Source organism: Rutidosis leptorrhynchoides, chromosome 3 (assembly GCF_046630445.1).
Source record: "Rutidosis leptorrhynchoides isolate AG116_Rl617_1_P2 chromosome 3, CSIRO_AGI_Rlap_v1, whole genome shotgun sequence".
NCBI lineage: Eukaryota > Viridiplantae > Streptophyta > Magnoliopsida > Asterales > Asteraceae > Rutidosis > Rutidosis leptorrhynchoides.
This window is the reverse complement of record NC_092335.1, coordinates 360,655,797-360,681,877: the sequence shown is the minus strand read 5'-3', so window position 1 is coordinate 360,681,877 and position 26,081 is coordinate 360,655,797. Positions and strand designations below refer to the sequence as shown.

Here is a 26,081-nt window from a genome sequence, read left to right as displayed (position 1 = left end):
TATATAGCTATCTTATTTTTGGTTGTAAAATTTTAACAACAAGAACATAGTTTGAATGATTTCAAACTTGTTTGTAAACTAAATAGATCCTTCTAACTTAACTTTTAAAAAACTTCAAGACCTGTAATATATCATAATGATATGCTAACTTAACAAGATATAACTTGGTTTTACAAAGAACACCTTAAAAACTGAATCTACGTAGTCGGAGTGCAATCGGGGGCTGTTTTGGGTTGGATAATTAAAAACTATCTTGAGCTTTGAATTGGAAGTTCATGTTCTGGAAATATGATATTTCTTATGAATATGTTAACACATAAAAATTTCATGGTTTAACTCAAAGTGTAAGTATTTTTAGAAAAATGATCATTAAATGTAGTTTTTCTGATGGAAAATGATCACTTTCATAAGTTTTACCAAAGTTTGACCTATAACCTGTGATTTTGAATACAAACTAAGGTATTTTTAGTTCATATTCTTAAAATTTGACTCGATCCAAGGAAGTGGCAAGTTGAACCAACAAAAACGGAGTTGTAATGAAGAAACTACGACTAAAACAAGATTTGGTATCCGAAGCTAGTTTAGCTACGAAAATATTTGGAGATAAAGTAAATTAATCATATCTTTTCTAATTAATATGATATTTTATATATAATTACTTATGATTTGATTTTATATATTTCAGGACCACCCGTAAACAACACGAGAAGATTAATCATAAGACCTCATGATTGTACGCAACACGTCATTTGACAACACGGTACTTTATGTACGCAACACGTCATTTGACAACATGGTACCATGGGTCGAGATTAATTCTGATCAATACGAATACGATGAGGTCTTTATTTATTTTATTGAGCAACTAATTGTGGACCACTAACATCGGACTGCTAACTACGGACTAAGAAAATATTAAAAGTATTATAAGTATATATATATATATATATATATATATATATATATATATATATATATATATATATATATATATATATATATATATGTAACGATTACTTGAAAAGAAAATTTGTTGATATATTATATATATATGGTTAGGTTCGTGATATCTATCGGAGACCAAGTCGAGTTAAATACCTTTAAGGCAAAAGTGAGTATATAGTCCCACTTTTAAACTCTAAATATTTCGGGATGAGAATACATGCATTTTATGATTTACGTTATGGACACAAGTGATTAAAAATATATATTCTACGTTGAGTTGTACCACTGGCATACTTCCCTGTAACTTGGTAACTACTATTTACATGAGGTATTGTAAACGCGAATCCTGTTGATAGATCTATCGGGCCTGACAACCCCAACCGGACTGGACGACCAGTATTCAACGGTTGCACAGTACTTCGTTTCGGTGACTACACTTGGTACAGTGTAGTGAGATTTCATAATAAAGGGAATATGCGACGTTGATTAAATGTTAAGTATGGTTATCAAGTGCTCAGCCACTTAGAGTATTTTTATTAAAACGTTTATGTATATGAAATCTTGTGGTCTACATTTATAACGCTGCTAGCATTAAACCTATATCTCACCAACTTTATGTTGACGTTTAAAGCATGTTTATTCTCAGGTTCCTAGAAGTCTTCCGCTGTTTGAATATATGTTAGAGAAACCATGTGCATGGAGTTATACATGTTTTATTCGAGGAAGCATTGCATTCACAAAATCATCACCGTGTATTTATTTTGACTGCATTGTCAACGGAAGTATTCTTGTAAACTGTTATTTACCGTGATTGTCTATATGTAGAAATCATCAGATGTCGAAAACATTGAATTTTAAATATTCATTTTTGGTATATCTTTTCAAAAGAATGCAATGTTTATAAAACGTATCATATAGAGGTCAAATGCCTCGCGATGTAATCATATGTTATTGTATTCGTCCCTATGGATTGGGTCGGGTCGTTTCATAGTACCTACCCGTTAAGTTCATACTTAGTAGCTAACATACCATTTCAACTACTACAATTCTATATGAAAAACTAATCACAAAAAAAAATATCATATTCAAACCTTTATACAATAACTTGCAAACTTACAATACCACTATTTTACATATAGCATGAAATATAGCACATAAAACTTTGATACAAAGTAGTTGCGAAGATAATTCTAGTTAATAAATAAGGCGTTCAGCAAAGGCAATAAAGACACGTAATTCATACGTCCAGAAACAAGTCATGCATTTTGGTTTTACTAATACCACTTCCCATCCTTGGTTTTGTGGAACATAACCGTTGTGACCGATAGTAAGACAATGTGTTGTAACATCGTCAAAAGGATGAAGGTTACGTAATGACCAACAGTCTCGTAATAACCTAAAAACCTCATTTCTTACCCCAATTACCGACTCCGTCACTTGTGGGAACGTTTTGTTTAATAGTTGTAGCCCGATGTTCTTGTTCTCACTTTGGTGAGAAGCGAACATTACTAACCCGTAAGCATAACATGCTTCTTTATGTTGCATGTTAGCCGCTTTTTCTAAATCACGAAGTCCTATATTCGGATATATTGAGTCAAAATAATTTCTTAACCCGTTGCGTAAAATAGCATTTGGGTTCCCCGCAATATATGCGTCAAAGTAAACACATCGTAACTTATGGATTTCCCAATGTGATATCCCCCATCTTTCGAACGAAAGCCTTTTATAAACCAAGGCATTCTTGGAACGTTCTTCGAATGTCTTACAAACTGATCTCGCCTTAAATAGTTGTGCCAAGGAATTCTGACCGACTCTAGACAAGATTTCATCAATCATGTCTCCGGGTAGGTCTCTTAAAATATTGGGTTGTCTATCCATTTTGTGTTTTTAAACTGTAAAATAGACAAGAGTTGGATTCATAAAAAAAAATACTTATTAATACAAGCAATTTTTACATATATCATAAAGCATAAGCACACTATATTACATATATTACACCACACGAATACAACTATCTTATTCCGACTCGCTCATTTCTTCTTCTTCGATTTTGGTTCGTTTTGCCAAGTTTCTAGGGATATATGATGTTCCCCTAATACGAGCCGTCGTTTTCCACATTGGTTTAGAAAAACCTGGTGGTTTAGAGGTTCCTGAGTTATTGTTACAACTTAAGAAATACGGGTGTTGACGATACATATAAAGTTCATCGGGTTTGGAATCAAATTTCTCTATTTTTATACACTTTCCCTTATTGTTCTCTTTTGCCTTATTAAATTGTGTTGGGGTAATTTCTATAACATCATTGGAATCCTTGTCGGGATCCGATTCATCAGAGAATTGGTAATCCTCCCAATACTTTGCTTCCTTGGCGGAAACACCATTGACCATAATTAACTTTGGTCGGTTGGTTGAGGATTTTTCTTCTACTAAACCGTTTTATTATTTCCCCCACTAGTTCTATTTCTTCTTCCGGTTCCGATTCTTCTTCTGATTCTTCTTTCGCTTCCGACTCTTCTTCCGGTTCCTCTTCGGGAACTTGTGAATCAGTCCACGAATCATTCCAATTTACATTTGACTCTTCATTATTATTAGGTGAGTCAATGGGACTTGTTCTAGAGGTAGACATCTATCACATAATATCTAACACGTTAAGAGATTAATATATCACATAATATTCACATGTTAAAAATATATAGTTTCCAACAAAATTTGTTAAGCAATCATTTTTCAAGTAAACACGGTCGAAGTCCAGACTCACTAATGCATCCTAACAAACTCGATAAGACACACTAATGCAAAATTCTGGTTCTCTAAGACCAACGTCTGATACCAACTGAAATGTCCCGTTCTTATTGATTAAAAACGTTCCATATTAATTGATTTCGTTGCGAGCTTTTGACCTCTATATGAGACGTTTTTCAAAGACTGCATTCATTTTAAAACAAAACATAACCTTTATTTCATCAATAAAGATTTAAAAAGCTTTACGTAGATTATCAAATAATGATAATCTAAAATATCCTGTTTACACACGACTATTACATAATGGTTTACAATGAAAATATGTTACAACGAAATAAGTTTCTTGAATGCAGTTTTTACACAATATTATACAAGCATGGACTCCAAATCTTGTCCTTATTTAAGTATGCGACAGGGGAAGCTCTTAATAATCACCTGAGAATAAACTTGCTTAAAACGTCAACAAAAATGTCGGTGAGTTATAGGTTTAACCTATATATATCAAATCGTAACAATAGACCACAAGATTTCATATTTCAATATACATCCCATACATAGAGATAAAAATCATTCATATGGTGAACACCTGGTAACCGACATTAACAAGATGCATATATAAGAATATCCCCATCATTCCGGGACACCCTTCGGATATGATATAAATTTCAAAGTACTAAAGCATCCGGTACTTTGGATGGGGTTAGTTAGGCCCAATAGATCTATCTTTAGGATTCACGTCAATTAGGGTGTCTGTTCACTAATTCTTAGATTACCAGACTTAATAAAAAGGGGCATATTCGATTTCGATAATTCAACCATAGAATGTAGTTTCACGTACTTGTTTCTATTTTGTAAATCATTTATAAAACCTGCATGTATTCTCATCCCAAAAATATTAGATTTTAAAAGTGGGACTATAACTCACTTTCACAGATTTTTTTACTTCGTCGGGAAGTAAGACTTGGCCACTGGTCGATTCACGAACCTATAACAAATATGTACATATATATCAAAGTATGTTCAAAATATATTTACAACACTTTTAATACATTTTAATGTTTTAAGTTTATTAAGTCAGCTGTCCTCGTTAGTAACCTACAACTAGTTGTCCACAGTTAGATGTACAGAAATAAATCGATATATATTATCTTGAATCAATCCACGACCCAGTGTATACATGTCTCAGGCTAAATCACAACTCAAAGTATATATATTTTTGGAATCAACCTCAACCCTATATAGCTAACTCCAACATTACTGCATATAGAGTGTCTATGGTTGTTCCAAATAATATATATACATGGGTCGATATGATATGTCAAAATATTTGCATACGTGTCTATGGTATCCCAAGATTAATAATATATTAGAATACATGTATAATACAATATAAGTTAGCTAGGATATGATATGTATAGAATTGTTAATATTTCCCGTAGCTACAAAAATCAAAAAAATATCCAATCTTGTTTTACCCATAACTTCTTCATTTTAAATCCGTTTTGAGTGAATCAAATTGCTATGGTTTCATATTGAACTCTATTTTATGAATCTAAACAGAAAAAGTATAGGTTTATTGTCAGAAATATAAGTTACAAGTCATTTTTGTAAGAGGTAGTCATTTCAGTCGAAAGAATTTAAAATAGGTTAATGATATGATTATGATTATTAAGAAAAAGTATAATTAAGCTTACGTTAAATACCTATCATCATTTTTTTGAAAATTATTAATATTATTATTATTATAAATATTATTATTATTATTATTATTATTATTATTATTATTATTATTATTATTATTATTATTAAGTATCATTATTATTATTATTATTATAATTATCATTATTTTTATCATTATTATTTTAATATCCCAATCATTATCATTTATAATATTAATATTAGTATTTTTACACTATTAGTATTATTATCATTTTTAGTGTTACTAGTATCATTATTATTTTTATAACAACCATATTATTATTATTATTATTATTATTATTATTATTATTATTATTATTATTATTATTATTATTATTATTATTATTATTATTATTATTATTATTATTATTATTATTATTATTATTATTATTATTAGTATCGATATTACTACTAATATTACCCAACTACTATTTGGGAAACTAAACCTCGCAATCTGATTGGTCCACGTGGCGGTTCTCCTCACACAAAAACACTGTTCACGCTGTTTGCTTTTTTTTTTTGTGTTTCCCGTTTTTTTATTTAATTTACTTTTTTAAATTTTATTTTATTTTACATTAGGGTTGAGTCACGCTGTTTGCTTTGAATTTGACTCAAAAGATAGCGTATTGAAACTTCCCTGTCTTCCACCATACTTTCAGTACCGTTCCACCATACTTTCAGTACCGTATGACCTTACACCAACAACTCCACCACGTCTTCAGCCCATCTCTAGCTTCAACTCATTTTCTTCAACTTATCACCTTCTGTTCTCCATTTTATTTAGGGCACCAAAACAATCGTCCATATGCATCTGATTTCTTCCATTTATTGATTTGCAAAGGTAATGGTAGAATTTTTGGGTTTATGCTTCGTATTGTTTTTTATGTTAAACCAAACGTTTTTCTCATCCAATTTTATCTCTGTCCTCTATGTTTTTTTGATTTTCCAACGGTAATAATCCTCGACCCTTTTCGTAGGGTTTATGCTACTGCTTTTAATTGTTTACTGTATCAATAATTTTGTCAGATGTTGTTGCAGCTCTCCAACTGCATTTATGACCGAGGTTCACCTGTTTTCTCTGATGAAGGTAATTTGCCCCGTAGCCCTGCGTAAGTGTATAAAGGTAATATTTGTGTAAATTTGGGGTGCTGCAAGTGATAAACATAGTGTTAATTTGTAGCTATAACTTCAAGGTTTGTTCATTTTGCGAAGCTTAGTCTATCCTATGAGTTTCTAATTTGGTTTACTGATCAATAATTGATAGTTAATGAGTTGAAGTTTGTAATTTGATAATGTGGGTATAAGTGATTAGGTGTTTTAGTGGGGTTTTGTGAAAATTGTTATCATTACTACACTTGTTACTACTAATATTGTTATCATTACTACAATAAAAATTAGTCATATAGAAATATACTTAACTAAACTATATTAACATTGTTATTTAATTAAAGTATATAAAATAAATACATTTAATTAAGTTATTAATGAAGCACATAATTTATTAAAATAACAAGTATATCACAAATAATATATAAATTCGTTCGATTACAATTATATGTGTTAATATATATACAAATGATATAGGTTCGTGAATCCAAGGCCAACCCTACATTCTTCAGTTGTTCAATGCCGTCATATGTATTTTTACTACAAAATACAGTATTGTGAGTTTCATTTGCTCCCTTTTTAAATGCTTTTGCAATATATATTTTTGGGACTGAGAATACATGCGATTTTATATATATTTTACGAAATAGACACAAGTAATCTAAACTAAATTATATGGTTGAATGTATCGAAGCCGAATATTCCCCTTTTAGCCTGTAAGAATTAGGGAACTGGCCCCTAATTGACGCGAATCCTAAAGGTAGATCTACGGGAACTAACAACCCCCATTCTGTAATTTGGAATGCTTTAGTACTTGGAAATTTATCATCTCCGATGGGTGTCCCGGAATGATGGGGATATTCTATATGCATCTTGTTAATGTCGATTATCAGCTTTTCAATCCATATGAGTGATTATTTTTGTCTCTATGCATGGGACGTATATTTATGAGAAATGGAAATGAAAATCTTGTGGTCTATTAAAATGATAAAAATGATCGATTATGATAAACTAATGAACTCACCAACCTTTTGGTTGACATTTGAAAGCATGTTTATTCTTCGGTATGAAAGAAATCTTCCGTTGTGCATTTGCTCATTTTAGAGATATTACTTAGAGTCATTCATGACATATTTCAAAAGACGTTGCATTCGAGTCGTTGAGTTCATCAAGATTATTACTAAGTCAATTTTAGTTGGCTATATTATGAAATGGTATGCATGCCGTCAACTTTCGATGTAATGAAAGTTTGTCTTTTTAAAATGAATGCAATGTTTGTAAAATGTATCATATAAAGGTCAAGTACCTCGCGATGTAACCAAATGTAATTTATTCGTCCAGATGGATTAGGACGGGTTGCTTCAACATCTTTCAAAGTCTAATTAGAACTGTTGGTAGTATTTTTCGTCTAGCGGCTAAAAGGTACCAATACAATACTAGAATTGCCTAGCGTGAAGAGATTTGTTGTCGACTGATGTTTTCCCTCGGGATGAGATATCTGCAGACCCGGAACACGAAAGAGATCTCTGTGGGGTAGCTTTATCAGTCTTTGGACCAAACTGAGAGTGGTCTGTCTAGCATTTTATTGCTAAGCGGTGAAGGTTCTAGAGTGAGAAGGTATTGTGTGTGAGAGAAAGTGTACTCTGTGACAAGTGACTGAACTGGTAAATGTGGTGACCCAGGGGGTCTATTTATAGGTGTAGAATGTCCGACATTCCCAGAAACATGTGTCAGATGCTGGATAATTTGATTATGCGAGATATACGGAACCGCCTTTGGCGTGGGCTGACGTGGTTGCGTACCGATCATGCGCCTATTTAAGGGCTTAAGCATAGAAGCTGCCTACAAGGCTTACACATAACGCTGGGTGGCATGGCTAAGCGCTGAACGGTATTTAACAAAAACTGTTGTTATTGCTATCTTTTATGCCTTTCGAGCCTTTCTTTTATGTAAACATGGTGCTTTTCTGCGTGTATTCCCTAGGATACACCATTAAGTCCCCTATAGTTTAATGTTTATAGTTTTTGTAAAAAATAAAGTCATTAAACTATAAAAAATAAGAAGTGCCTTTTTCTTGAAAACATAAACCTATTGTAGCCGTTTGTGTCTCTGCATTGTCAGTGACCTTTTTCGATGATTACCTCCAAAGTTTACCTTTTTGAATTTTGAATTTTGCTTTTAATTTTCTCAATTACCACATACTCCCTGTTGTCTTATACGTGGCTGCTTATTAACCGCTCGATTTACATTAACTATTCAACTTCTCTCCGCTATTTAAATCGCTTTTTCACTGTACCATATTTACTCCAAACCCTAATTACTTAATCTACCTTAAATTTCTTTAAAATTCTTCTCCATCGTTGTACAATTATGGTTCCCTTGAATGTAGAATACATTCGTAGCAGCGTTACACCAATCTATTTAGAGCAAGTTAAGAAATTCTTCCCTAAATTTTTTGGGTCTGATGGTGTTATACCCTTTCCCCATGAACGTGCTTCAAGACCTCCATCTGGAAAAGTTGCCATTTATGGTCGTTCTTTGTTTTATTCCCTTCTTCGCATCCATTTTACTGAATTCTATTTGAAAGTTTGTAGCTTTTATGGGGTTAGTGTCAGCCAATTTGACCCATCGTCCATTCGAAAAATCATGATTTTTGAGATGTATTGCCATGCTAATATAGCTCCATCGATTCGCATCTTTTCCCATCTTGTTCAGTTAAAACGTATGACAGAGGTTGGTTTCATTTTGCGAAGTTTAACGGATTCTTTTGTACAGTCAGTGAGTCGCCAGAGGAATGGCAAAATTCTTTCTTTTTTATCAACAGTGATATAATCCCCAACACTTCAACCAAAGCTCGATATTGGCGTACTTCAATGGAACCCCCCACTGTTACGCATGCAAGATTATTACTGGAGGAACGATAACTGCTGAACGCTATGATCAAGGAGAAAATCCCTGACCGACGTTATCCAGAGCATATGTTATCTTTGTGCTCTGTGAACGCTGAATGGGATGAATTTGCACATGGTGTTCCTATTTTGATGCTGAGAAATAGAGGTATGTTCAGGATAATAGTTGTTTTTGTGTTATACATTATGTATTATGCTGATTATTTGTCAAATTTTATTGCTTCAGAGATTAGTCCACTCTCCTCTCTGCGCCATGAAAAGTTTGATGATTTACAACATTCATCAGAAAAATTTGTTGATGAAAGATATGAGAAAAATGTTCCTGATCATGAGCCTGTATAGAATGCAAGTTTAACCCGAGAAAATTCTCGCAAACGCCGTGCTGCTGGTAATCTTTCTTTTGAACGTATTGCAGATGAAAACCTGTTTTGCTTTTACCAACTGCCTAGTACTGGTGGTTACTATAATGCTGATCCTTTTAAGTACTCTCTGCTGAATTTTGAATCATCATATTTGGACTGGAAAAAATTTATAAGTAATAAATGCTATTTTAATTCAGCTATGCCATCTGAAGTAGGAACATCAAAAAGACTTGCTCTTCAGCCATCCAGCAAGCACACTACGATTGGTGAAAGTAGCTCACAAATCACCCTCCCTCATCTGGATATAGCTAGTCTGTCATCATTCCTTGCTGGTCCTCCTGACAGTTATGCAGAATTTATAAAATATCTTGAGGCCATGGTGTCATCTTCACTTGTGGATTTTTTCCAAAATTTATCTGAGAGTGGTGCTTGTAAATCTCGTGCACAGGGTATTATTTTAACTTTGCTTCAGAACTGGACAGTTTGAAATGCTTAGAATTTTCTAACCAAGTGCACTGGGAAAAATATGAAAGGATTGAAAAAGACAAGGGAAAAATCATAGAATTGGAGGGTGCTGAAAAAGCTGCCAAACTTGAACTAAACGCTGCAATTGCTGCAGAGCGTGCTGCAGAAGCATGTTATGCAGAGCTTGAATCAAAGGAAAAATTGTATCTATATACAATTGAAAGTTTGGCTGAATCAGAAAATGCTCTAGAGGAAAAACTGCATGCAAGCAATAATGACACAAGACGCCTTGCTGCAAGTATTCCAAAGATTGTGAAGAAAGCCTTTAGCTCTGGGACACTGACGAAACCGTTCAATGAATTTATTACAGTTGCGCTAGACGCTGAACGGATTAGATTTCTTGAGGAGCTAAGGACAAAAGTGCCAAACTTTCCAGATCCGTTCCCTGACGTTATAACTTCGAAACTGAAACCAGATGCTATAGATAGGTGAAGGTTGTAGGGAAACAAATAGAGGAATTATCATTTCATAATTTAGACACTATTTGTAATGACCCTCGCTCGTCGGTAGACGATATTATAAAATTTTAATTTTGATATATACTGCTTCTTATGATTTAAATATGTGTGTTAGATGTACTTATTTCAATAATTTGTTCATATTTGCCAAAGCTTCATATGTTTGATTAAGGAATCAATTATACTGGCTAGCCCTGTATTGTTTAAAATTTTTTACGCCATGACGGTCGTAGATACAATTTATTGTTTGGATGCTCAGTAGAGTCTACGTCATCCGCTGCCAGTTCAACCTTTTGCTTATGATTGAACTTCTGCCACCGAGAATAAATTTCTCTTCTGTGGGAAGTGACACACAGCTTTGTGTTACCTGATTTAAAAAATCCTTGGCCGGATAAAAATATGAATATTATGCCATAAGAATAAGTGCTTCAATTCTTATTACTTAAAGAAATTCCTACAATTAAGATTGCACCTCATATTCAAGATAGTTAATCAGGCTATTTGAATATGAAATAGTACGCATAAAATTTCTTTAAACTCATTGCATTCCATGTTCTCGACATTTCTTCGCCGAAAGGCGCTACAAGGGTATAGGATCCATTCTGATGTGCTTTAATGATCTTCTACGGTCCTTCCCATTGTGGCCCCAACTTTCCCTATTTTGCTTGTCTGCTTACCTCATCATCCCTTAATACCAAATCTCATTCTTTAAATTGCACATGCTTCATTCTTTTATTATAATATTTTGCCATGCGCTGTTTAGCATCTGCTTGACGGATAGCGGCCATAATACGCCTTTCTTCCAACAAGTTCAAATTTTCACACAAAACGGATGAATTGCTGTTAACATCAAATGCTAAAACTTTGTGTGTTGGTACACGAATTTCTACAGGTATTACTGCTTCAGTATCATACAATAAGCTGAACGGTGTCTCACCCGTGCTCCGCTTTGGTGTTGTACGGTGAGCCCACAAAAAATACGGAGCTTCATCGACCCATTTTGTTTGACTTAAAAAAAATCTAGCCTTTATGCCGGTCATAATTTCCTTGCTTGTTACCTCAACCAGGCCATGCACCTGTAGGTGAGCAACGGAGGTAAAAGTTTGTTTAATGCTTAACTCTTCACACTAACTCTTGAATGGATTCTCAGCAAACTATTTTCCATTATCACTTACAATCTCATTTGGCAAGCCACATCTGCACACGATATCATTCCAACAAATTATTTCATGTTTTCCCCCGTTATCCGTGTTAAAAATTTCTCCTCCACCCACTTTGTGAAAAAATCAATGGCAACTACCAAAAATCGTGCATTTCCAACACTTCTGGGGAACAGACCCACTATATCAAATGCTCATTTACAAAATGGCCATGTAGATGAAACTGATATCCAATCATACTTTGGTATACACTGAACTGTTCCATGTCGCTGGCATGCATCACATGTTTTGATTGTTTCTGCAGTATCTCTATAAATTGTTTGCCAATAATATCCTTGTCTCATAATCCAAGCTGCAATGGTCCTATAACCATAATGTTGTGCAAATAAACCTTCATGCATCTCTTTCACCACATCTATTGCTTGTTGTGGTGCTAAACACCTAAAATTGGACCATTGTACGACTTCCTGTAAAGAACACCGTTCTCCAAAATGTACAACGGAGCACTTACCTTTATCCGTCTTGCTTCTGTGATATCTTCTTGCAGTGTTCCGTCTTGCAAATACTTAATATAGAGAGTCATCCAACATTGTCCTCTATCTTCAATTGTTGCTACCACCAATTTTTTATCAATTGATTTGTCCTTCAAAACTTCTACCAAAACTTTTTTGTGTAAATGATCGAATGCTAATGTTTCCAATTTGCTCAATACATCTGCTTTTTTATTCTTGTTTCTCGATATTTGCAAAACTTCCAAACTTTCAAAATTCTTTGAGATTTTTTCGACTAGTTGTAAATATTGTTTCATTGACATGTCTTTTGCTTCAAATGCTCCATTAACTTGCTGTGCTACAATCTGAGAGTCCACATAAGCACGTAAGTATTTTATTCCCATCTCTGTTGCTATACGGAGGCCGGAGAGCAATGCCTCATATTCTGCTTCATTGTTAGATGCGTAAAAACAAAATTTGAGTGCATAGGTATGTTCTTCTCCTTCTAGATTGGTAAGTACCAACCCTGCACCTATTCCTTCTTCACTTAAAACCCCATCAGTATGCAATTCCCATATTTGATTATTGCTTTTAGAATCATGAGAATTATCAACTTTTTCTGTAGTTTTCAAAAGAAAATCTGCCAAAATTTGCCCTTTAACTTCATGCCATGGAGAAATATTTATTTCATATTCCCCCAACTCCACTGCCCATTTTACTAAACGCCATGATGATTCTGGATGCTTTAAAATTTTCTTAATTTGCTGGTCTGTTAAAACCAAATTTGGATGTCCTTGAAAATACCTTCTCAATCGTCTAGCTGTGTGCACTAGAGTGTATACTAACTTTTCAGTGGTGGATAATTGGATTCACTTTGTTGTAACAATTTACTGAAAAAATATATTAGGATTTGAATTCTATTCCGTTATGCAATTAAGACAGGACAAATAACGTCTACTGACACTGCCATGTATAGGATTAATGTCTCCCCTGCATTTGGTGCAGTTAAAGTTGGTAGCTCTTTCAGGAGATTTTTAACATCTTGGAAGGCTGATTCGGCTTCCGCCGTCCACACAAAATATTTTTTATTCAAACAACTTTTTAACACCCTCATAAATGGTAATGACCATTCTGCTGCTCTAGACAGAAACCTTGTTAATGCTGCAAGTCTTCCATTAAAACTTTGCACATCTTTCTTTGTTTTTGGGGAAGTCATATCTTCAATTTCTTGAATCTTCTTTGGATTTGCCTTTATTCCTCTTTATGTAACCACATGAGCCAAAAATTTACCTTCCTCAAAACCAAAAGTACGCTTTTTGGGATTTAACTTCATGTTAATCGTTCTCAATGACTCAAAAGTTTCAAGAATATCCCTAATCATTCTTTCTTCCGTATTGCTTTTGATAACAATATCGTACACATAGGCTTCCACATTCATACCAATTTGTTTCTTAAATGCCATATCAATAACACATTGATAAGTTGCTCCAGCATTCTTCAACTCAAAAGACATTTTTACATAACAAAAAATTCCATCCGTCGTGTGTAAAGCTGTTTTATCTTCATCTCGTGCTGCCATGGGGATCTGATGATATCCTTTATAAGCATCCAAAAAACACTTAAAACTATATCTGTAGAGACCCGTCCCAATCCATAAGGACGAATACAATAACATATGGTTACATTGTGAGGTATTTAACCTCTATATGATACATTTTACAATATTGCATTTATTTTAAAAGACAAACTTTCATTACATCAAAAGTTGACAGGCATGCATACCATTTCATAATATCCAACTATAAATGACCTAATCTGTCATTTACTTAATCATAATCTTTATTGAACTCAACTACTTGAATGCAACGTCTTTTGAAATATGTCATTAGTGACTCCAAGTAATATGTTTAAAATGAGCAAATGCACAGCGGAATATTTCTTTCAATCCTGAGAATAAACGTGCTTTAAAGTGTCAACCAAAAGGTTGGTGAGTTCATTAGTTTATCATCAATATTCATTTCCATCATTTTTAATAGACCACAAGATTTTCATTTTCATTTCTCATAAATATACATCTCATACATAGAGATAAAAATCATTTATATGGATTTAACACCTGGTAATCGACATTCACAAGATGCATATAGAATATCCCCATCATTCTGGGACATCCTTCGGACATGATAAATTTCGAAGTACTAAAGCATCCGCAACAATGGATAGGGCTTGTTGGGCCCGATAGATCTATCTTTAGGATTCGAGTCAATTAGGGGCCAGTTCCCTAATTCTTAGATTACCAGACTAAAAGGGGCATATTCGTTTTCGATCATTCAACCATAGAATGTAGTTTCAATTACTTGTGTCTATTTCGTCAAACATTTATGAAAGCGCATGTATTCTCAGTCCAAAAAATATATATTGCAAAAGCATTTAAAAAGGGAGTAATGAAACTCACTATACTGTATTTTGTAGTAAAAATACATATGACGTCATTGAACAAGTGCAATGTTGGCGTCGGATTCACGAACCTAAATTAAGTATATATATTTATATGTTGGTCAATATCTGTTTAACAAATTAGGTCAAGTCATAGTGTATCACAATCCTAATGCTCAAGACTAATATGTAAAAGTCAATAAAAGTTAATTTGACTCAAAATGATTTCCAAAATTTATAAATGTTTATTATATAACTTAAATATAGTCGTTTTATATATATTTAAATATATTTATTAGATTTTATTAGAGTAAATAATAAAAGTCATTTATTAATAAAAATTTATATTAAAATTTATATATGATAAAAATATACTTTTATATATCTTAAGTAATAAGATTTATAAAGTTCACTTAATATCGTAAAACTATAGTGGTAGGTATTATTAATGTAATTATATTACATGTGGTAAAAATATCTTTGTATCCCATATTTATTTGATAAAATAATATTGATAATAATAATAATGAGTAAAAGTTGTATTATTTTGTAATAATAATAATTATTATTATTCTACTAATAGTAATAACCATATTTATATTTACTAAAGATGATATTAATTATGGTAAAATGATAATTCTAATCATGGTAATTTTAATAGTTACGAAACTTTTTTATATTAACTTTAAAATAATATTTTATATAAAATAATAATTCTATTCAAAATGATAATTTTTAATAATAATAATACTAAAATGATAATAATAATGATACTTTATAACAATGATATTTCTATTAAAATGATAATTTTTGATAAAATGATATTTTTAATATTAACAATACTTTTAATAATAATAATAATAATAATAATAACAATAATAATAAAAAAACAATAATTTTGTCTAAATCAATATCTTACAATATTTTAATTTCATCATGATACTCATACACATTATTTCCTAATCGATTTGTTTAATAATTTTTAGTCTTTTTTCATATCGCATTCATAATGATAATAATAGTAATCATAATAATTAAATGATACTAATATTAGTTTTAATTATTCTAATAATAATAATTATAATACTAATGATAATAATAATAATAATAATAATAATAATAATAATAATAATAATAATAATAATAATAATAATAATAATAATAATAACCTTAGTGATAATAACGATAGTATTAATAAAAATAATAACAATTTTAATGATAATATTTATATTGATAACGATAATAATAATAATAATAATAATAATAATAATAATAATAATAATAATAATAATAATAATAATAATAATAATAATAATAATAATAATAATTAGATAGTAATAATAACGACGATAATAACAACGATGGTAATAATAATAATAATCATTTTTAATAATAATACTATGATTAATGATCATTCAGTTGACTATATCTTTTAAACCGTTCATCGAAATCATACGCTTTCGAAATGAAAAGTTATTAATTTTTCGCCAGCTTTCCAACGACATGCATATCATATATCTTATCTCAATTGCATATGTATCAAATTCGTGATTTATCATAACTATCTAACGATAAAAATTAAACATACAAGCATACATAATCATATATACTCGAGCACTAGTCAGGGATACACTATTAATATATAAAATTTAAGTTATGGGTGCTCACGTATCAATATTGTGATTCAATATTGTAGAAAAGTACGTAGACGCAATGGAGATGATAAACACTAGATCGATCTCACAAGCATCCCCCCGAACATTACCCATAATCTCCATAGCTATAACCCATAATTTCCTTAGCTCTATCCCTCTCGAAAAACCCATTTTGAAGACATGCGAGTAGAACCTCGTCGTAGTATTTTATGAATAATTACTAATACTAATAATACTAATATTCTTAATAATAATAATATGTTTAATATTAATATTAATAATAATAATAAATAATAACAATAATAATAATAATAATAATAATAATAATAATAATAATAATAATAATAATAATAATAATAATAATAATAATATGTATACCGAGAGAGAATGAGAGATATGAATGTGAATTATGAATCTACAAAACTGAATTCGTTCGACTTAAAAATGATGTGACCTCAAAAACTCCCTCATGCGATCGCATGAGGGTTGTATGGAGAGCCCATACGATCGCATGAGGCTTCTCTCCATCTCATGTTCCACTCATTTCACGCTGCCGACACTTTTTAATATATATATATTAATATATATAATTAATTATATATTATATTATATATTATATTATATTCACATGCATAGTTAACTTATAATTTTAGTTCCGATGACTCGTACGTTGTCTCTCAACTAATGTTCCGGTTTCGGTTTCTCGAACGCATTTTCGTACGCTTAGAAAACTGATACGTTATGTTTCGCGACGTGTACCTTTATCAACAATTAGACTTACTCATCGATAAATTATATTATAAGAAATGTAACTTATATATTGTGATCATTTGCTTCTATAACTTCATGGCTCGTGTTTATCAAAATATATTATTTTAAATCAGACGTTTTACGACTAAGTAATATTATATTTTATCACTTTGTAAAATATATACATATTCATTTGGAAATATAATTTTATACATATTAGAAATATCTATATAATATTTAGTTTTTCAAAACTAATTATATTTCAGAGTTTATATAATTTAAAATCGTTTTCATAATGTAACATAAATTGGTATGAATCATATATGTACTAGTGTTCCTTTTAACTTGTCAAATATTCTAATTACTAATCGAATATAAATATCGTTTATTAAATAGTTTGAAATGTATACAAACACATTTTTAATTACACTTTGCAAGTTATTTATTGTAACATCCCGTTTTTCCCGTACATATTTAAAGGTACAAACTTAATTATTAGCACGATTATAACTTGTTCGTTTATGTGATTAAATGAGACAAAGTGGTAGTTTATGAGTTAGTGCATGTATGTGTGTATGTGTGTGTGTATATATATATATATATATATATATATATATATATATATATATATATATATATATATATATATATATATATATATATATATATATTTGAGAATGCGTGCGTGAGCGTGTATATGTATGTGTCGCGATGGAGTTGAGTCATGCGAGACTTAAGGTTGAAGCTTAGGCATGCATAGGAAGAGCGAATGAGGTGTGCTAGTTGTTTGAACCATCGTTTTTGTGTTAAATTGTCGAAGTGACCAGGCCTAGGCAAACGCCGCGCCGCGACGGTCGGGACCGCGCCGCGACAAACAAAGCAAACCTGGATCAGAAAGTGGGTTAAGAAGGGTAGAATTTCCCTTTATGTGTCGCGCCGCGACGAATTGAGCCGCGCCGCGGCAGTCCTGCTGGACAGAATCCGGACTTAGCTCTTTTAAGGGATTTTAAGGGGCAAAATGGTAAATTGACATGTGGATCTGATGGGAGCATTAAATCTCCACCACATATCCATTTAATTCATTTTCCTTTTATCTTTCCATTTTCTCTCCCAAAACACAAAACCCACTTAGTTTAATCTTGAGATTTGAAGGTGAAGATTTGTGAATCAAACCAAGGAGCAAGAATTAAAGTTGTTCTCCTTGTTGTTAGCTATAAGAGGATAGTCTTGGTAAGTTCTAACTTTATGTTTTAAGTTTTAATTGGTTAATGGCTAGGGTTTTGGTTACTAGAGATTTGTATGACCCATTTGAGGGTAAAATGGGTGCATTTTGATTGTGTTGTTGTAATGAAACCCTAATAGCCACAATCTAGGGTTTTGGCATTATGATTTGAGGTTGTAAGTGTCAAATGGTGTTGTTTGTCACTAATGCACTTTAAGATTAATGAAAGAAGTGTTAATGTGTAAGTTTGACTTGATTGTGAGTCTAAGTAATATAAAATGGGTCAAAATGTACTAGTTGACCTAATTAGATGAAATGGGTATGGATTACCCTAAGTTTTGTGTTAATTGAAGTTAGTAGACTTTAATTCACTAGCCTTAGTGATTAAAGTTGAGTCTTGGCCATTTATGGGCGGTTGTGGGTAGTTGAGTCATTTAATGCAAATTGGGTCATTAAATGCTCAAGTGGGAGTATTGTGGTTAATCCCACTAGTTGTGAAATTGAATGTGCACTTAATGATTTAGGTACATTGCGTTGAAGCTCGGAAGTGCTAAATCATCATCCTTGTGACAAGGTGAGTGGAATATCTATATATGTATGTATATGATTTATGTGCCGTATTGATGGTGTCACATGGCCGTTTTGTGACCATAGTTGCGAGACATAGCCGTTTTTGTCTACGTTGTTATTTATGCACATAGCCGTGTTTGTGCATATAGTGGCGAGTAATAGCTGTGTTTTACTCCCACGTCGTTATCCGTGTTATTTATGTTCATAGCCGTGTTTGTGTACAAGATTGTGAGTAATAGCCGGGTTTTACTCACATGTTGATCAAGTGATGCCATAGCCGTTTTTGGGAACACTTGGGGGTGATGCCATAGCTGTTTTTGGAACACCTCGGGGGTTAGTATACCATAGCCGGGTTTGGGAGCTAAGGGTTGTTATGAACATCGATGACTTGTTTCGCGAAGTCATTCCCCTGGCGAAGAATTTTGGTTAACCATGGTTAATAGTTGATGATGCTAGCATTTGGTTTATGATTATGATGTTTATGCTAATAATGTGGCTAGTTATACGGTTTGACGATACTAGCTTATTTATCGAGATTTTATGCGATTGTGTGCGTTATATGATATCGTGGATGCGTGTGGGTAAGTCTTATATGCATGTATATATTTATTCTACTCACTAAGCTTTGCTTACCCCTCTCGTTGTTCATCTTTTTAGATGCAGGCATGGACAAAGGCAAGGGGGTTGTTGGGCACTAGGTGTCCCTTGATGATGTTATGTTGAAGCTTTTGGAAGTTGGCCTAGCGTTTTGGGTAGTTTAGTCCCAAATCATGCTCGATGTGTTGTTTGGTTTAAAACTATCATTTTTGTATTGGTCAAACTTGTAGCACATTCGTTAATGGCCTTTGTGTTTTTTGTAAACACTAAACTTGTTGTATGTTTTAACGAAACCCATTGTTTTAACGAAACGTGTGGAATGGGTTACATATTTAATTGGCACGTAAATGTGTATTAAAAAAAATTATCGTATGGAATACGGGTTGGGTTGTTACAAGTGGTATCAGAGCAAGGTCTAAGGGATTTAGGCGACTTGAGATAGGTGCCTAGACTTAGACTTTAATGTGTATACGCTTTTATGCGGGACTTGTAGGACTTCGGGTCGGATCGGGAATTGTTAGTGCTTAGGTTTATGTGATTTAACCTTGCACTAATTATTTTGTGTTATAGTTGGAATCATCAAGCGAGATAGACGTTGTACTAGCAAGTTAATACAGCGTGCTCGCGTAGTAATGACTAGCTACCATTATTACGGGTGCGAATCGTGTCAAATGAGCAAAGTACGACGATTGTGGAGCGAGATGGGATAGTGTGGTGTATGTGTATGCATATGTGTCATGTGTTTTGTCTCGACGTTTAATCTTTTCTGTTTTATAGAATGAAGATGCGAAACGGACACGACACCGAACACGATAACGGGGGTACGAGCGAGGACGCCGAGTTTTCGGCTAAGGTTGAGGCCGTCTTTAAAAAGTTAAAAGTGGATTTTCTTACGGACGTCCGAAAGGTGTTCCAAGCTTCGGTTGATGAGTAAATAACCGAACTAATCAACGAACGCATGAATGCCGCGATTGGAGAGGCATTCGAAGCTCAAAACTTACACCCTCGTGGTGAAGGAGGTGAAGGAAGGCGGGACTTCCATTATAAGAATTTCAAGGATGCTCAACCCCCGATGTTTAATGGGGTGCGAGATCCTTTAAAATGTACATGTTGGATCTCCGATATTGAGGGAGCTTTCCGTACCGCGGAATGTCCTCCCGAGAAGAAAACAAGGTACGGTTCTAGCAGGTTGCAGGAGGAAGCTAAGTTGTGGTGGGACGATAAAATCAACTTATATGGCGAAGAACAATGTATGGGCTTGACATGGGAGGAGTTCAAGAAAGAATTTTTCAAAGAGTACCGAACTTCTTCCGATCTCGATAGAATCTGGGACGAGTTGCATCATTTGCAACAAGGTTCAATGGACTTGGTTACTCTCAAGTCTACCTTCTTGGCAAAGACTCATTTTTGCCCGAAATATGTTGGTGATGATCACAAGTTAATGAAGGATTTCTACCGTACTTTGAATGATGAGTTTAAGAGTAAGATTAGCCGGGGTAAGGCTAAGTCTTTTGATGAATTGTTTGAGTTAGCTCAGGGTTTTGAGACGGAGGTTCCAAGAAAGAGCGATTTCACTCTTTCCAAAAGAAAGTTTGAAGGTTCTAGTTACTCTAACTTTTCGAACAAGAAGAACAAAAGCAAGAAGGGGTCCGAAAGCGTCGGAAGTGTGAAGAAAGGTGGTTTAAATACTTTTACGCCTACTTGTTTTAGTTGTGGGAAGCTGGGTCATTACGCACGTGATTGTTTGGCCAAGTCGGTCACATGTTTTAATTGTCAAAAGACGGGGCACCGTAAGGCGAAATGTCCCGAATTATCAAATGACCAAGTTAAGAGGCTAGAGAAGGCGGCGGGGTCGGCTAGGGGGCGTAACTACTTGATGACGAATGATGAAGCCAAACAATCCAACGAAGTCGTCTCAGGTACTTTCATGGTTAACTCTAATCCGGCACGGATACTTTTTGATAGTGGTGCTAATTTGTCTTTCGTGTCTCCAAGATTTGTGCCTAAGTTAAATAAACCGCTAGTGAAGTTGAGTCGTCCGGTAGAAGTTGAAATAGCGTATGGCAAGACGGCGCTAGTGGTTGACGTGTGTAAAAATTGTAATGTTGTGTTTGGTGCCGAAAGTTTTGAAATTGATCTCATTCCGATGACCTTGGGCGATTTTGATATTGTCGTTGGTATGGATTGGCTCGATCGTTATAGAGCTGATATTGCATGCCATAATAAGCTTATTCGTGTAAAGACCCCAAGTGGGGGAGAGTTGATTATTCATGGTGATAAACGAAGGAGACAGGTGCCGATATGCACTTTTGCACGGGCACGTCGTCTCATTGTTATCGGTGGCATGGCTTTCCTTGCTCATGTTGTTGATACTCGTAATGAGCCACCACCCATTCGTGAAATCCCGGTGGTTAATGAATTTGAAGATGTTTTTCCGGATGAGTTACCGGGTGTTCCGGCGGAAAGACAAGTAGAATTTCGCATTGAGTTGGTTCCGGGAGCTACTCCCATTGCTAAAAGTCCTTATCGTTTAGCGCCGAAGGAAATGCAAGAGTTGTTAAATCAAACCCAAGAGCTACTTGAAAAGGGTTTTATCCGACCGAATGCTTCGCCATGGGGCACTCCGGTTTTATTCGTGAAAAAGAAGGATGGTAGTATGCGAATGTGCATCGACTATAGGGAGTTGCATAAAGTGACGATCAAAAATCGTTATCCATTGCCTAGGATTGAAGATTTGTTTGACCAACTCCAAGGTGCGACATATTTCTCAAAGATTGACCTACGGTCCGGCAATCACCAAATGCGGGTCCGTGAGGAAGATATTGAGAAAACGGCTTTTCGAACGCGTTATGGGCATTTTGAGTTTGTAGTTATGCCTTTTGGTCTTACGAATGCACCGGCAGCATTCATGGATCTTATGAACCGAGTGTGCCAACCTATGTTGGACATGTCAGTAATTGTGTTCATTGACGACATACTTGTCTACTCGAAAAGTATGAACGAGCATGAACGTCATTTGCGTGAAGTATTGAAGATGTTACGAAAGGAGAAGTTGTATGGTAAGTTCTCCAAATGTGAATTTTGGCTAAGGGAGGTTCAATTCCTTGGTCACATTGTGAACAAAGACGGCATTCAAGTAGATTCGGGGAAGATAGAGACGGTGAAGAGTTGGAGACAACCGACTACGCCTACAGAAATCCGAAGTTTTCTCGGATTGGCCGGTTATTATCGTCGGTTTATCCAAGACTTTTCTAAGATTGCTTCTCCGTTAACGAAATTGACAAGGAAGGATGCTAAATTTAATTGGGAAAACGGGCAAGAAATTGCTTTTCAATTGCTAAAAGAGAAGTTGTGTCAAGCCCCGGTGTTGGTGTTGCCGGAAGGTGTTGAAGATATGACGGTTTATTGTGATGCTTCTCTAAATGGGCTCGGGTGTGTTCTTATGCAAAGAGGTAAAGTCATCGCTTATGCCTCTCGACAATTAAAGGAACACGAGACGAGATATCCGACTCACGATCTTGAGTTGGCGGCGGTTGTGTACGCGTTGAAAATTTGGCGCCATTACTTGTATGGTGTCAAGTGTACGATTTATTCGGATCATAAGAGTTTGAAACATCTCTTTAATCAACGATATTTATCGTCAACGTAGGTGGATGGATGTGGTAAAAGATTATGATTGTGTGATACTTTATCATCCGAGCAAGGCGAATGTGGTTGCGGATGCGTTAAGTCGAAAGAGTCATCACCCGGCGTTACGATTGGGATTGTTACGTAGTATCATTACTAACGATTTTCTTGAAAAACTTGGCGTGATTCAAATAGAGGCTTACGTTCACAACAAGCATGCGGAGCGAATTGTGGGACAATCGGAGTTCATTACTATGGGCTCGCGGGGTTTGTTGTCTTTTCAAGGACGAGTGTGGGTGCCTAAGATGGGTGATTACCGACAAGTGCTACTCGATGAAGCACATAAGTCAAAGTATTCCATTCATCCGGGCGCGACGAAAATGTATCTTGATTTAAGGAAAGATTATTGGTGGCCGGGCATGAAACGTGATGTTGTGAAGTATGTTGAGCAATGCGTCACGTGTTTGCAAGTTAAGGCCGAGCACCAAAAGCCGTACGGTAAGTTACAACCGTTGGAAATCCTTAAATGAAAATGGGAGCACATTACCATGGATTTCATCACGAAGTTACCTAAAACGGCGAGAACCCAATTTGATTCGATTTGGGTTATAGTTGATCGATTGACGAAGAGTGCTTTGTTTCTTCCCATTAAGGAAGCGATATCTTCGGAGACTTTGGCTAAGTTATTTATCAAGGAAGTCATCTCTCGACACGGTGTTCCTATATCAATTATTTCGGATCGAGATACTCGCTTTACATCTCGGTTTTGGGAAAAGTTTCATGAAGATATGGGTACGCAATTGAAGTTGAGCACGGCGTATCATCCTTAAACGGACGGTCAAACCGAACGTACGAATCAAACATTGGAGGATATGTTACGGGCATGTATTATCGATTTCGGTGGTAGTTGGAACGAGCACTTACCTTTGGCGGAATTCTCGTACAATAATAGTTATCATACTAGTACTGGGATGCCACCTTATGAGATGCTTTATGGGCGTAGGTGTCGAACCCCAATTTGTTGGGGTGAAGTGGGACAAAAGGAAATCGGGAGTACCGATTTGGTTTTAGAGACGAATAGCAAGATCGATATGATTAGAGAGCATTTGAAGAAGGCTCAAGATAGGAAAAAGTCATACGCCGACAAACGTAGACGAACGATCGAATTTCAAGAAGGTGACATGGTGATGCTTAAGGTTTCGCCATGGAAAGGTATTATTCGATTCCGGAAACGAGGAAAGTTAGCTCCTCAGTTTATTGGACCACTTAAGGATTTAGCTCGTGTTGGTGAAGTCGGGTATCGTTTGGAATTACCCGAAGAGCTTGCGGGGATCCATAATACATTTCATGTTTCCCATCTCTGTAAGTGTCTTGCGGATGATTCATCTTGGGTGCCATTAGACGAGATCGAGCTAAACAATAAGTTAGAATATATTGAGGAACCGATTGCCATACTTGATGAGAAGGTCAAAAGGTTGAGACATAAAGAAGTTAGGACTTTTAAAGTTCAATGGCGTCAGAGTAAGGGTTCCGAGTATACTTGGGAGACCGAAGAGTTTGTGTTGGTTTATCTTCCCTCTTGTCATGCGGCTTGGATCGCGAGGACGCCCTCTGATTCAAGTGGGGGAGAGTTGTAACATCCCGTTTTTCCCGTACATATTTAAAGGTACAAACTTAATTATTAGCATGATTATAACTTGTTCGTTTATGTGATTAAATGAGCCAAAGTGGTAGTTTATGAGTTAGTGCATGTATGTGTGTGTATATATATATATATGTATATATATATATATTTATTTGAGAATGCGTGCGTGAGCGTGTATATGTATGTGTCGCGATGGAGTTGAGTCGTGAGAGACTTAAGGTTGAAGCTTAGGCATGCATAGGAAGAGCGAATGAGGTGTGCTAGTTGTTTGAACCATCGTTTTGTGTTAAATTGTCGAAGTGACCAGGCCTAGGCAAACGCCGCGCCGCGATGGTCGGGACCGCGCCACGACAAACAAAGTAACCTTGGATCAGAAAGTGGGTTAAGAAGGGTAGAATTTCCCTTTATGTGTCGCGCCGCCACGAATTGAGCCGCGCCGCGGCAGTCCTGCTGGACAGAATCCGGACTTAGCTCTTTTAAGGGATTTTAAGGGGCAAAATGGTAAATTGACATGTGAATCTGATGGGAGCATTTAATCTCCACCACATATCCATTTAATTCATTTTCCTTTTATCTTTTCTTTCCATTTTCTCTCCCAAAACACAAAACCCACTTAGTTTAATCTTGAGATTTGAAGGTGAATATTTGTGAATCAAACCTAGGAGCAAGAATTAAAGTTATTCTCCTTGTTGTTAGCGACAAGAGGATAGTCTTGGTAAGTTCTAACTTTATGTTTTAAGTTTTAATTGGTTAATGGCTAGGGTTTTGGTTACTAGAGATTTGTATGACCCATTTGAGGGTAAAATGGGTGAATTTAGGTTGTGTTGTTGTAATGAAACCCTAATAGCCACAATCTAGGGTTTTGGCATTATGATTTGAGGTTTTAAGTGTCAAATGGTGTTGTTAGTCACTAATGCACTTTAAGATTAATGAAAGAAGTGTTAATGTGTAAGTTTGACTTGATTGTGAGTCTAAGTAATATAAAATGGGTCAAAATGTACTAGTTGACCTAATTAGATGAAATGGGTATGGATTACCCTAAGTTTTGTGTTAATTGAAGTTAGTAGACTTTAATTCACTAACCTTAGTGATTAAAGTCGAGTCTTGGTCATTTATGGGCGGTTGTGGGTAGTTGAGTCATTTAATGCAAATTGGGTCATTAAATGCTCAAGTGGGAGTATT

At 34.6% G+C, this 26,081-nt stretch overlaps 1 protein-coding gene across 1 annotated transcript; it reads right to left on the bottom strand.

Annotated features, from left to right (window-relative positions):
• Window positions 1–11,447: 11,447 nt before the first annotated feature.
• Window positions 11,448–13,976, bottom strand: LOC139901230 (uncharacterized). Its single transcript, XM_071883959.1, has 5 exons — window positions 13,688–13,976; window positions 12,418–13,166; window positions 12,147–12,373; window positions 11,922–11,943; window positions 11,448–11,822 (listed from the first exon to the last, which is right to left on the bottom strand). The coding sequence occupies exons 1-5, from the start codon at window positions 13,974–13,976 to the stop codon at window positions 11,448–11,450; spliced, it is 1,662 nt and encodes a 553-aa protein (XP_071740060.1).
• Window positions 13,977–26,081: the final 12,105 nt, after the last annotated feature.